Source organism: Diadema antillarum, unplaced genomic scaffold, assembly GCF_040938485.1.
Source record: "Diadema antillarum isolate AM-2024a unplaced genomic scaffold, OU_Dant_1.0 scf00000083, whole genome shotgun sequence".
NCBI lineage: Eukaryota > Metazoa > Echinodermata > Echinoidea > Diadematoida > Diadematidae > Diadema > Diadema antillarum.
This window is the reverse complement of record NW_027270972.1, coordinates 1,187,909-1,201,826: the sequence shown is the minus strand read 5'-3', so window position 1 is coordinate 1,201,826 and position 13,918 is coordinate 1,187,909. Positions and strand designations below refer to the sequence as shown.

The window sequence follows — 13,918 nt, the reverse complement described above, 5'->3', positions numbered from 1 at the left end:
AGAAGTGTAGTTGGCAGTGGTAGGCATGGGAGGTCCAAGCTAGAAATGCATTTCAAAATGACTTTGCATTTTAATAATCAACTCTACAGAAATGCATTTCTGGCTCAAACACAGTGTGTGATCACACTTTTTACTACATTTTAGAGACGCATTTCCGACCCCATAATCAAAACAACTTTGCGTTTTGAATGAATCAACTGCCAAAAACTCCCTGAAAGTTGTTTGGAAACCTTAATTCTGCACCAGAAGTGAGTTGAGAAATGTACCCTTTCACACAAAAGGAATGCATGATGTGCATTCCTCTCTATTCTACTCTTTCTCCTCCTTCTTCTTTTTCTCTTTCTTTCCATTTTCTTATCATCGCACCAGCCAGCAGAGCATGTGAAATAGTGATTCTGAAATGTGCAGTTCCCTAGGCCAGAATTAATCAATCACCTAAATCTGGGCTCATCCTTTTCCCACATCATAAAATGTGACCCACCACAACAAAAGGATCCAAAAGTCGCTGAAGGCTGAGCTGAGGAAATCAAGTTCGAAGTCAGATCATCAAAATCGGTCAAAACCATCAAATTTCTGCATTTGGCATAATCTTGTAGTCAAATGCTTTGTCTATCATCTGCCAAAATTTTGAAGCTAAATGGCCAAAGGAAAGCCAAGAAATTTGCATTTTTCTGGGCCATGATTTTCCAACTTTCAACAGAACAGGAACATGTCCGAAGATTTGGATTTAGTGCCGCATACAGACACTGCCCCTGGCAATGAGGGAGCAATCTCATTGGTCTGTGCATGGCATCCTGGTTAATGATTGGTAGTGTGTAGACCGCAGGCGCTAAGCTTGAATGAACATCGCAGAGGTTGCCAGGAGCATACCTTCTATTGTCAAGAGGTGGAAACTGTCTTGCCTCCCCTTGATCATAACAGCGTCAGAAGGAAAACTTTGAAGGTGGATTTCTCGAAACGCTGATTTCCAAAACCACTTGAAATGTGCTAATAACATCATCCATATCTCCACATCCAAGCACTTTTATGAGTTGTTTTATATATGAAATTAAAGAGGAAGGGTAAGGGAATAATGTCATGTCATTTTCAGAAAACTATCCTCCCCCGACTTTTGGATCCTTTTGTTGTAGCGGGTCACATAGACTTAACAAGATATCTCCTCTCTATATGCATTTCTACCATCTGCATTGATTTGTATAGTTTGTAGATATATATATCTAGAGCTGAATGAAAAGCGAAACAGATAAAGAACAGATATAAACACACAAAGCAATTATCTCAATAAAACTATCTTTGCTGTACAGAAAGTGTATGCTTCACAATGCACACAGCTGAAGGCTACAGCTCTATCCATTTAATCTTAAATTACTCAGAGAAGACCGTCCATGACTTTCAAACAATAGGTTGGCTTTGACCTCAATATCCTGCCAGCACCGTGAACTGTTGGCCTAGGTGAGTTTCTTTCTTTTTCCTCTTCTTTGTTTCCGTTTTTGTGTTTCCTGGCTGTATTTACATGTCTCTCATTTGTGAAAAAAAAATCAAACGGATAGTTTGTACATTTGTAGCATTAGCCTCAAATTTGAATGTTATTCCTGAAATAGCTTGACTCTCCCAGTATTTCATTTCATAATTTTCTTATATTTCATTCATAGGAACTTTTTACTTAAAAGCTCTACACAAAGTACAAAATCCAGATATCAATACTCAGGTTACAAATTGCACGATTCCAGAGATGCCAACTCCTTTGACATGAAAAAACAAAACAAAACAAAACAAAACAAAACAAAAGCACACTCACACACACATGGAATATCCTTAAAAAATCAGATTTTCTTTTTTTTTTTTTTTTTTTTTGGGGGGGGGGGTAAGAACGGAGAGGAAAATTCAGATTTTCAAGAAATCTTGACACCACCACTAACCCATTGGCCTTGGGCCAGTGAAATATCAGAAAAAATATTTCCCTGGTAAGAACGGGCAAGTAGAATGTTGCTCCTTTATCAATATTGATGAGAAAATTATAAAGCATCTGCATATTTCCCGCCCATTTAGGCTCGGTGTTCAATGTTCTTGTAGGGGTTGCAGGAATTTAGTAGTACATCTTTTATGCTGCTGCAATTTTCTGCAGTTTTCTGGGGTTTATATTGGCTTCATTTTTTTTCATAAGCTGAAAAGTCACTGTAATGTATTTCACTATGCTTTTGAACTAAATTCTACAAAATCATATTGGTTGGCATCTCTGCTATTCCCCCTCTGTTAATACCCTCCATAAATGCTCAATTTAGAGTGAGAATGATGTCATATTTAACAATTTTCCACGATGAATTTGGTTGTTTGTTTGCTTGTTTGTGTGTTAGTTGTGTCTAAGGTTGGCACTGTATGCAATTCAATGAGTCCCATCACTTGCATTCATTGTTGGGACCCCAAGGTTATCACAAAATAACCATGATGAATACGTCAAAGCCTCTTATTACCTGGCAACGTCACAAATAGATTATACGGCAGGATTTTCTCACATACAGTACGTTTAATTCAAACCTATGCAGCCTGCACTGTGTTGCTGTTGACTTTACATTACAGTCAAGATCTCAGGCAACACGCAAGTAACATACATTATGGGTACCATGAAAAAACTGTTTTTGATTTTCTGTGACAATTGTAGTAAAAGACCTGTTTGTCAGCTGTACCCTGTAGCATGCTATGCATATTTTGTTCTTCTGATAATTATTTGTATTTCTTGTATGTAACACTAAAGGAAAGTATACTTCCACAGCTTTGTTTGTGGACAATGAAATATTTCATCAAATTCAATATATACTTAGCATTATTCTCAATGATCCATTCCTATAAGAAATGCGGCAACTTTGATGTGAACTATGATCCTTTGTTTTTTACCGATTTCCATGATTTTACAAGAAAGTTCATGCCTAACAACATATCAGTCATATACTTATACTATTTCAATGAAAAGATGTTGAAAAAATAATAAACTACCATAACTTCATGATACCTTCAACATTATAAGGACTATGTACAATTTGTATCTCATTAAAGACTCTCAACCTACCAGGTAGTTATTCTAAGAAATATACCAAAATAACGGGGGGAAAACAACAAATTTGACTTCAAATCATCATGACTGAGCTAGCGGACACTTTCAACAATTTATAAATTTAAGCCGCCATGCAAACCTTTTTTTTTTCTTGGAATCAATCATTTTTCCGGCATACCTGGATATTGTCCTTTGTTTCTTTTTATTATCATGATCATCATAATACATCATACAGTAATACACAGACTGAAGACAATGGACACACAATGAAGGCGTTACAAAAACACGAAGGCACACTTAACTTAAGTAGTCGCCACAAAAATCGTGCTTTGCTGTTTAATGTTCATGAGATGCACGATGCTGCCATTGTTCGCAAATTCCTCTTAACACCGCCCATTTCTCATGCGACATTCAAATGCAATGGCAATGTATTAAATGGATGATTTGCACAAATCGTGCTTCACGCATTGTTTGCAACACTATAAAGGGGAAGAGTTCTCCTCCTATTCCTATGTACGGGGTGATCACTCTTAGACAAACACGATACCGAGTCGCGTCCAAACACCTAAGAAATGAACCCAAAATGGTGTATACGGTACATCAAATTTGTACCCCAAAAATGGATTCATCAGGAAGGACACAGACCCTATATGGTGTATTTTGTTACAGTACCAAATTCACAACCCAATTACAAGGCATATTTCATTACTGTATTTTCATGAAGTACAAATTACCCTTATTGTCATTTTTACTAATTGAATGCTGTCTATGCTTTAAACCGGCAAGGGAATTAAGTTAAGCACGTGTCATTAGTGTATGACAATCCATAACACTTCATGTGGTAGCAAATGACAATTTTTTTTTTTTTTTGTTTAATAGACCCCTAAATGGTGACATAAAGAAAAAAAAAACAAAAAAACAAAAAACTCTTTTTCAAGAAAACGTCAATGATTAAAGAATATCTAAAAACAGACCCTTTAAACACTTTTTTTATGCGGGTGCAATGCAAGTCAGATATATGGAGAATGACCCCCATGGTCATACATGCAGCACAATATCATTATTACTAACTGGAGGTTGGACAACCCACTCAGGTATACATGTATATAATGTCACTGGCCTATATGTAGGTCAAGAGAAAAGGGGATCACTTAACATCCCTACTCAGTTATTCAAAATTCAGTGAATTTCTATTGAACACTGAATAAATTGCAGAAAGAGACAAGAATGATAATGACATAAAAATACTTATAATGACAATAATAACGTTCTATCTCTTGTTGGGAACATTGTATCTTTGTACCATATCATGTGTGATGTATGCTGCATATAAACGGATACTTTGGTATACTGACTCTCTGAAAAACAGTCCTGAGGCTGATAGTGGTTTTTTTTACCATATTGATATATTGAAATGAATAAAACAAAAGATTAATAGAAATAACATAAATTCAACTCAATAATAGCAATGATAATGATAAAAACAATACATCCCTATAATGCGGTACTAATGAAGAACATGCTTGGAACAACTATTTCAGAAAAATAGCAAGATTGTAAATCAAAATCCAAGCAATTCCAACTTTCTTCATTAACACGTTTTCTTCTTTGATTCACATGACAACAAGCTGTGCTCTCTGTAACCCAAAAGATGTATTTCATCAGTTTTTTTTTTTATTCCAAACAACTGTGAAAACACTTTCACAAATTTGACGCTATTCAAGTGTAACAACATAACACTTGTAGTGTGATTGTTAACCTAGCAGGCAATTACCCAAGTTAGGAAGCTGATGAGCGAATCTAATGAAATCCAATTGGTATCTTAATAATCAATTATCGGTCCCATTCACACACAAGAGTAATTGGTTTTTGGACCTTACTGCTATAAAAAATTAATTTTATTTGCTATCATTCACACATGGCAAAAAAAAAAAAAAAAAAAACACTCAGCTGCAAGCAAAGTACTTTCAATCTCCACTCTGTACATGCCTATTATAAACAATCACCAGACCTTGGGGTGACAAATTGCATCCTGGGAATTAAACACTCTGTTTTTTAAATAAAGGTGCCATTCACGCACACTTTATAAGGTTGTCTATTGCAAGGATTTTTGCTATGAAAAAAAGAAAAAAATAAGATGAAGTGATACTTGTATGACAGGGATCGCAACAGTTACCGGTAGTGATTTTTTTCTTGTGTCCACTCACGAGAATCAACAGATTTTGCTTCTTCCTTCTTTTTTTTCTCAAATGTGACCATGCATCACAAAACAAACAAAAAGTCGCACACACTGATTTTGTGTGACATCTGAAAATAGCTGAAATGGGTCAACCTAGCCGATCTTGACTTTTTCATATTTTCTGAAAGAGCAAGTCTTCTTCTACATTGTGCAAAACTTTGGCGTCATGAAACGGGCAGGAAGGTATGGTTTTTTTTTCCCGCAGTTTATATCGAACATTTTTTTGTAGAATAGTGCGATTAAGTGTATCTGTAGAGTCCCCTTTTTCATTTCTTAAAAACCTTCTACACGCTCCTCACTTTCAACTCTAATAACTTTTGAAAGGATGATGCTACTGCTTTGAAAGTTGGAATTAATTATGGACAGAATGTGTTAATAAGGCATGCTTAATTTCAGTTTCATCTGATAATCCCTTCATTGTTGTTACTCCGGTGGTTTACATCCTGCTTTCCCCCCCCCCCCCCCCATTCATTGCATAGCCAGCAAGGCTTGGTAAAGATTTAGCGCTTGAATAGACACTGTACTTCAGAGCCTCTTTTCTCGATCAGTTCACGCTTTTCCAGAGTGTGTGCTTTCTTTCCAATATTCATATAGGTTAGGAGAGTCCATTTGATTTGAGTTATACATCACTTTAAAGCTTAAAGTCTGCTCTTTCAGAATATGCTCTTAACTAAAATTTCATGTCTGGCAACTTTCTGTTCGTTTTGTGATGCAGGGTCACAAATGATGACAGTAGGTAGTAGTCTGTTTTAACCCTTTTTGTGCCAGGGACTTTTGATAGTGTGTCAAATGCTATGGGGTTTTCTGTGTCAATCAGCACTGGAAACATACAAGGGATTAATCATGATGTAAGTGTGGGATAAACTGCCACTCTGAACTACATTCAAGTTGGCTTTCAGTGAAGTGATATCAAAAAAACAAAATGGTAGCTGTATAGGCTTTCATTAAAATCAGACATGAATAAAGAGCATGATGGAATGTCACAATATCACATGTTTTCATGAAAGAGTAATATCAGCAGCAACTAAGCAAATTAGGTGAGGTCATAAGGTCATGGCTTCACAAGTCTCCAGATGATTTACATAGATGCCTTTTCTTTTAATACCTTTTTTACCTCTGCCAAGGGAGGAGGTTATGTTTTCATTGGCGTTTGTTTGTTTGTGTGCAAAATAACTCAAAAAGTTGTGAACAGATTTTGCAAAAAGTCAGATACATGAAAGATTGAGAATGACATGAGGAATAGATGATTAAATTTTGGTAGTGATCCGGGAATCTTTATGGATTTTATGAAGGATTTTTTATATTTTGGCAGGTAGAGTCAATGAACTCGGAAGTTCAAGCTGCGCATTTCTGAGGTTACGTGCACTAAAGTGTGTGCTTTGCATGAGCGAGGCACCACACAGCTGGAAGTTGATGACATAACAAAAGGCTTAGATTGTAAAATCAGGCAATTTTCAGCATCAATGAGTAAAAATCATTGATCTCACTTGCAGGACAAGATCAGTGGTGGAAATGAGGCGTTTGGCAGAGGTCTGTGCTCTCAGAATGTTTCTCTAGTTTTACAGAGATATATATGTATCCTGCACATAAAATCTCTGTACTGCTGCCAATAAATTTACTGAAAGACCCACTCTCAAAATACCCATTCAGATTTTCTTAAGTGTGTACTATGAAATCAAAACTGTCCTTTGTGCAGGAAGTCAGTATATCCTGGATAATTTGTTTTCTCAAGGCTGGCGGTAATTCAGATTTTAATTTGGCATTATGAAAATTCTTTCTATTTCAAGGCTCTCAGTGTAAATTCCCTCAGTCTCAGTTCAAAGTGCAATTCCACTCTGTAGAGTAAAATCAAATGACAGACTGGTAGTGGTACAAGTTCCATCGAAATCCGTCATAAAATGAAAGAGTTATAAACTTTCATGGTTTCCCATGTGTTAACCTAACACTGGTTTAAACCACACACACTATGCCAATCGGATGTGGTCACAATGTATCCCTCATACATGTAGCTCCTCCACAAGAAGTGTGTACATACACTGTATGTGCGTATAAAAGATATTACAAATAATGCTTTCCTCAACAATTTAGAAACTATAACAACCACTCAGCCCTAGAAGCTCATTATTGTTAGATTGTTACACTTGAACTATAAGTTGCTGCACATGCTAAAGTATTTTGTCATTGTCAGAGTATATTTTGAAGAAGAAATCAAGTAGAGACTTGTGTAGTCTCATGATGGGATACGTCACTTCCAGTATTATGCAGTGCATGCGTGCAAGCATGCAGTGCACGAATCTAATTGATACAGGCGACATGGCATTTGTATTCAAAATCCTCAATCTTCCATTCTTTTACAAAATTTGTCGATGACATTTCTTGTGGCTATCAGTAATGTTAAGATGTACCATATCTGACAGTTTTGTGGAATTTCAAGGCCAATAATGGAAGAAAAGCAGATAATTTTGTCTCACAAAATACCAATTGTGGGCTTGTTTTCACTCTAGCAGCCACTAAGTACCCAGATGTCTAGCCATGAGAATAGGTCAAAAGGAAAACTGTGAGGTAATGACATCATCACCTCACAGTTTGAAGGACAAATCCACTTTCATATATACAGTATACATAAGGATTGAGAGAATGCAGCAATATCAGGAGAGCATGCACATCAGTGAAAGTTTGAGGAAAATCAGACAACCAGTTCAAAAGTTATGAAATATTTGAATTTTCTGCACAGTCACTGCTGGATGAGAAGACCTACTATACTATAAAACTGTGTCTGCTCACACGCATAGAACGATACAAGGAAAATATAAAGAAAATTCAACAAAATTTCATTTTTTGAAAAAAAGACATATTCCCTTGACTCGCTACTGGCATATGTTAAGGGTAATATTATTCCCTCTGCCTTCTGAAAGAGGCAAGTCAAGTGCTCTATTATCATGCGAGAAAAGGGAAAATATGTTGCATTTTCTTCATAGCTTCCTTATTTCGTTCTATGCACGTGACATCACAAGCTGTAGTATGTTGTAGTCTTCTCATGTTGTAGTCTTCACGATGGCAGCATTGAAACTTCAAAAATTCATAACTTTTAAATGGATTATCCAATTTTCCTAAAACTTCCACTGATGTGTTTTACTGATACGGCTGCATTCTCTCAATCCTTATGCATATGAAGGTGGACTTATTTATCCTTTGCATACCGTATTCGCCAGCAATACCGCCATACTATTTTTACATAAATAAAGCAGTAATGTCGGGGTGAGCCTATAGATACACCAACACAAGCAAATTGTTGTCTTTCTAATGCAGAGAATCACCAGCCTAACTATCATCACACACAATCATGTAAGAACCATATATGCCAATGAGCAACGCAATATCAACCACTGAATTCATTAATCTTACAGGCAATGTTATGTTCTGTAATAGTGACAACATGTTTTTCTTGATCATAATTTGGAAAAGAAAGTCTGAAAAAGAAAACACAGTCAGATTGTAAGTTGCGTTGTGCATAGCCATAGCGGTAATTGCAATCCTGCACACATCACACAATAGCACTATCTCCCGCAATACTTGGCTATTGACTATTGCAGTGTGAATAAAGACACACCAGTACTTGACTATTGAATAGTGTGTGTGAGTGCACACACGCTCAGTCATTCTTCAAGTTAGAGCCCTACACACAGAAATATATTCAAAATCCTGACACACAGTTTGCATCAACCGGGAAAAAAACGTTGAGATAAAACAAACATAAATTATCGTTAGGAAACATGAGGAATTATGTAGAAACAACAAAGTTTGTCATCAAAAATAGCACAGAAAATAATGAAATTTCTTTCAGAACAAAAATTCCCTAAGAATTTTTCTTTCTCTTTTTCATCATCAAAGTCGGGATACCGCTTAAATCCGCCGATGCGGCCATATCGCGGGCGAATATGATAAATATGTGGTTGTGACCAATATCAGCATTTTATAAAAATATGTAAAACTTTAAAATACCACAATTTTCTTATTTTATGTCTGGACCCACATAATTTTTTTACCATTCATTTGTCCGATTTCACTCTAAATATGATTTTATATTCAAAGTTTAATGGAGTCTGGACTTCTGTAATTTCAGGATTAAGCTGTATGAAGGTGCTATGCAACACAATTACTATTCTGATGCAATACGTACATCAAATTAAATGTGATTAAGAGTGAAAGATCCTGCAAAAAGGAGCCACTAACACTGTATCTTTAAAGGTAGGGGATACCTTTTACAGACCTCCCAAAATGCAGCAAAACATTAAATATGAACCTCAGGGGACTTGTTTAGGCCACCGCTGAGAATTTGGAAGTCAACAGTTATCTACAATTTGAATAATGCACAAAACTCAACTACTCAGTAGTTCTGTGTGTCAACCACACTTAAGCCTTTTTGTTGCAGTCTTCTGTATTTTTTATCTATAAACACAAATCTAAAAGTATAAGAGCTGATGTAATAACATATAGAGTGTGTGGCAAGAATGTATATAGAAATGTTGGTAAGTTTTGATGAACTTTCTTCACAAAATATACATGATGGACACACATGCAGTGCATGGGTCTGCAAAGGTAGCCTAGTAATGTACTGGAATTTACGGTGAGCCCCGAAAAAAATTCAATTCAAAATCTAACGGTCAAAAAAGTGTACTAAATGTTACCTTCCACTTTCAATACTTTATGGGAGTTTCTAAAATGATACTCTCTTCAACATACCACTATATTTATACAACTCTTCATTTAAGGCATGCAAATGGGATTCCCTACCTTTAAAGGGAAACATCACTCCATGTTTACATTGATAATAATTTAAAGAGTAATGAAGTCACACAATCAAATCAGTCAAGTTTCAGCCAAATCAGCAGTTTAAGAAAAGGTGGTCACTGAATTTTAAAGGCTCATACTTTTTGCTGAAACAGTTAGTTGCTCATAATCACTTCATATTGCACCATAAGTGATGAAGTCATACCGGTAATTCTCCCATTAAGATATCAAAGCAAATCTATGAGCCAAACTAGTATCATAAAAACCCACAAGGTTTTTATCACATCTTGTTAACGAGATTTCCAACATGCAGACAGATAAACAGACAGACAACGACAGTACAAAACATTATGGCTCCAGCATCCCGCAAGATGAGGCATGCAATAAAAATTATGATCGTATAATGATGAGAAACTTATTAACCCTGTGGAAAGCTATAAGTACTAACAGTAGTGTCAACTAAATCTAAACAAGTGCCTTACTGTATATGGCAAACCAATTGACTCAATGAGCCTGTTGTCATCAGAGCTAATGAATGTAACAGGCACATTTTATTATCTCTGATATCATTCATACTTTTATGCTCTCAAAAGTGCGTTGTAACAGGAACTTTTAATGTGATAGTGATTTGTGCTTTACAAGCAATATTAGTGTAATAGCAGAAATTTGCTGAAGTATTAAACTTCTCATGCTCAGCTGGAGATGAATTTTGCATCTTTTTAATTCCATGGAATTTAAACATAATTTTAATAGTGTTAAACCTAAAAGCAAGAAAATATGCATGTTTAAAGATTTGCATTAGTTTCTTATCGCGCAAAATGCAACAAATAAATGGTATACGATGAGAAGTAATAGTTTGTAGATGCTTTATAGTTTGTAGTAGTTTGCACAAATTTTAGTAGCAGTGGCAGAATTTGTATGTCAGCTTTGAAAAGAAAGCTTTGAGACAAAAGCCAATGAAAAATATACTAAATTATGATGTATGGCATACTGGCAAACAGCACACTCATTGAGTCTCTCTAGTTCCTGTGCAACCACTGACAAAGCCTGGCTATCTCCTGATGACAAACACAGTTGCCATTTTGGAATCGGTACAACTTTGAATTTCAGCTGTTCGAGAGTACACCCCATGGCGGCAGACTTTGTACTCTCTGCCTCGGTCAGGATCATGACAAACAAACTGACAAACAGAACAAGCTAAAATAACAACAAGCAAAGCAAATACTGTGAGTACACAGGAGTCACAGTTTCTATCAGTGACTGACAGGGTGCAAACTCCAAGGAATGAATAATTATATATAGACGTGTCAGATATATATGACTGCTCATAGTGCATTTACATTTGTACCTGCATTGTCCAACCACCTGACTCATTGCAGTGCATGATTAATGAAATGGATTTTGTTGTGTGCCTCATTGAATTTGTGTTACACAAGTATTTTGATCTAATCAGTAGATGTGCAGAACCCATCACCGACACAAACGACATGATCAAAATGTACAAGAACGCAATATGAAACATGCATACTTTTAAGAACAGAAATGTTTGCATGTAGGCTTACATTGTGTACATACCGCGTATGAATTTCTCAAATTTCGCAAGGGCCAATATTCGCGAAATCAAAATGCACATGAAAGCTCTTATCTACAGGACAATGCATTGGATGCTACTGGCAATTTGTGAAAATTCCATGCTGCAAAAAAGGCTGTCGGCCCCAATTCATGACAATTTCATGCCGTGAATATTTCTCATTTGACAGTAGGAGTGTGTGTGTATGTGTGTGTGTGTGTGTGTGTGAATGGGATTTGCATGATTTGCAACCGAAAAAGGGGGGAGGGTAAAAGTCACCCTTGAGGACAAAAGGTTAAAAGAAATACTAAAAAGGAGATCACTGTAGAATACAATAATGTTTTCATGCTATATCTCATTATCTTCCTATCACAAACATAAAATAATTAAGCCCAGAAAAATAAACAAAAAAACGTTATCACTACTAATCAAATGAAAATACAAAGCATGTGATAAAATATTCCGCATTGGATGACCTTTTACAGCATCCTGCATTTGACCCGACTGATGATAAGAAGATCTGCTAAGCAGATCAACAATCGCACACTTCTATTGTGAAATTGTCAGAAATAAACATAAAATATCTATTTGTGAAGCGTATTTTTGTATTCGATGATTATTATCATTATCATGAATGAACAATTTTTCAGCACATGCTGTTAAAGAGTGGATGTTTTCTTGCAATGTTTATCCCTCTTTGCTCTTCAATTTGCAACCTTTTATTGTCTTTCTTATTTACAATCAAACATCCATGAATGGTGTTTACATCAGCCATCTTTCAGCACTGACGCCCCGGCTGATAATTTCTTATTTCCACAAAAAATGACCATCGATATAATGTGATCTGCAACACTACTGTTACCACTTTAATATGTTGATTTTGTAGTTAGTGATAAACTAACATTCCTAACGTGGAGATAATCTTATGCCAATTAAACTTCCTCTTTTTCTTACAAGCTGTTGTTTTAACCCGTTGAGGACGAGTCCCAAGTATACTCGGGCAATGGTCTATATACAAATGGGAAATGCATGTTGTAGCAAAATCAGCCCATCCTCAACGGGTTATACACGAGTATCACCGTATTTAAATTTTAATTTAATGATGTTCATGAAGAAAAAGAGGTCTAAATGGTAAGCACTAATATCCGTAAAGGTCAACGCCAATGGCAATAACGGCAATGAAGGATTCAAATTCAACATCTTTACTTCGGCCTTGAGTGGCCATATCCCCTTCCACTGGACCTTGAAATACATATGTAAGCCTAGACTAAAGGGCCGACTAAAGTAATTCACAGAATCATGTCACAAGAGTGTATTTACACTGTGCCTTTCCCTGATTTTAGTCCCAGTTGCTCAGTTGACCTATCTTTCTACAAAGTGGCATGCACTATGACTGCATTCGGCATTCTAATTCCTTCTACCCGAGAAGTTCACGCACGTCAAGCAGCAAAGCACGCCCAAAAAACTGCACTTGTCTTCATCTACTCGACGTATTTAAGTAACTGGCTAAGCTAGTTATCACATGATTGACAACCTGCTACACCGCATCGCGGTATTTCATGGACGGGAAAGTCCCGGGCAGCTAGTGAGGTTCTTACCCGCCGAAGCCAGTCGCTGACATCGTCCACACTCCAGCTGTATGGATCTTCCATACTCGCCATGATTTTGTAAAGACTGTAATTTTCGAGTATTCCTGATACCTTCCGCAATCAAACAGCGTCTATCAGCGTAGTGACACACATAAGGAGTTACATTAGTCACTTTAATATGTTACTAGTTACTGACACACATTCCCTTCAACTCGGCTCGCGCAGCCATCGAATTGACAGCTTCCGTAGCGTAGCAATGTGTAGTTTTCGTACGGAAATAGCTCTGCACTTCCTCGTTTCTTTTTCGGACTTGTGCGCATGTCTACGCGCATAAAAAGTTGACGAAGACAAAAGTTTGAAAACTATTTTTTACAACGATTGTATTTCCAGTTTCTGCGTTCTTCGTTTGTTTTGATTTTTGTTTTCTCTTGTTGTTTTCTTGAACCCATTTTCATTATAGGGTGTTAAAGGAATGCACTATTATCATAAGATATCTTCTCTATTTTTCAACCATGTGTAATCCTTTAAAAAAAGTCAAGCTGATTTCAAGGAGATAGCGCCTACTCTTAATTGACAAAGGGGAGAGATTCTTGCAAAATAGGAGGGGGAAGGTGAGGGGATGAATTCTCTCATGACTTGACGATCCTAATTTCAACATTCGTTTCACCTACTTATCCCTT

At 36.4% G+C, this 13,918-nt stretch overlaps 1 protein-coding gene across 1 annotated transcript in view; it reads right to left on the bottom strand.

Moving 5' to 3' along the window:
• LOC139717816 (uncharacterized) overlaps positions 1-13,459 on the bottom strand; it is a 161,181-nt gene extending 147,722 nt beyond the window's left edge. Inside the window, exon 1 of the mRNA XM_071629314.1 lies at positions 13,248-13,459. Coding sequence (XP_071485415.1) covers positions 13,248-13,310 — 63 coding nt within the window. The 5' untranslated portion in view covers positions 13,311-13,459. The remainder of the gene's footprint in view (positions 1-13,247) is intronic.
• Positions 13,460-13,918: the final 459 nt, after the last annotated feature.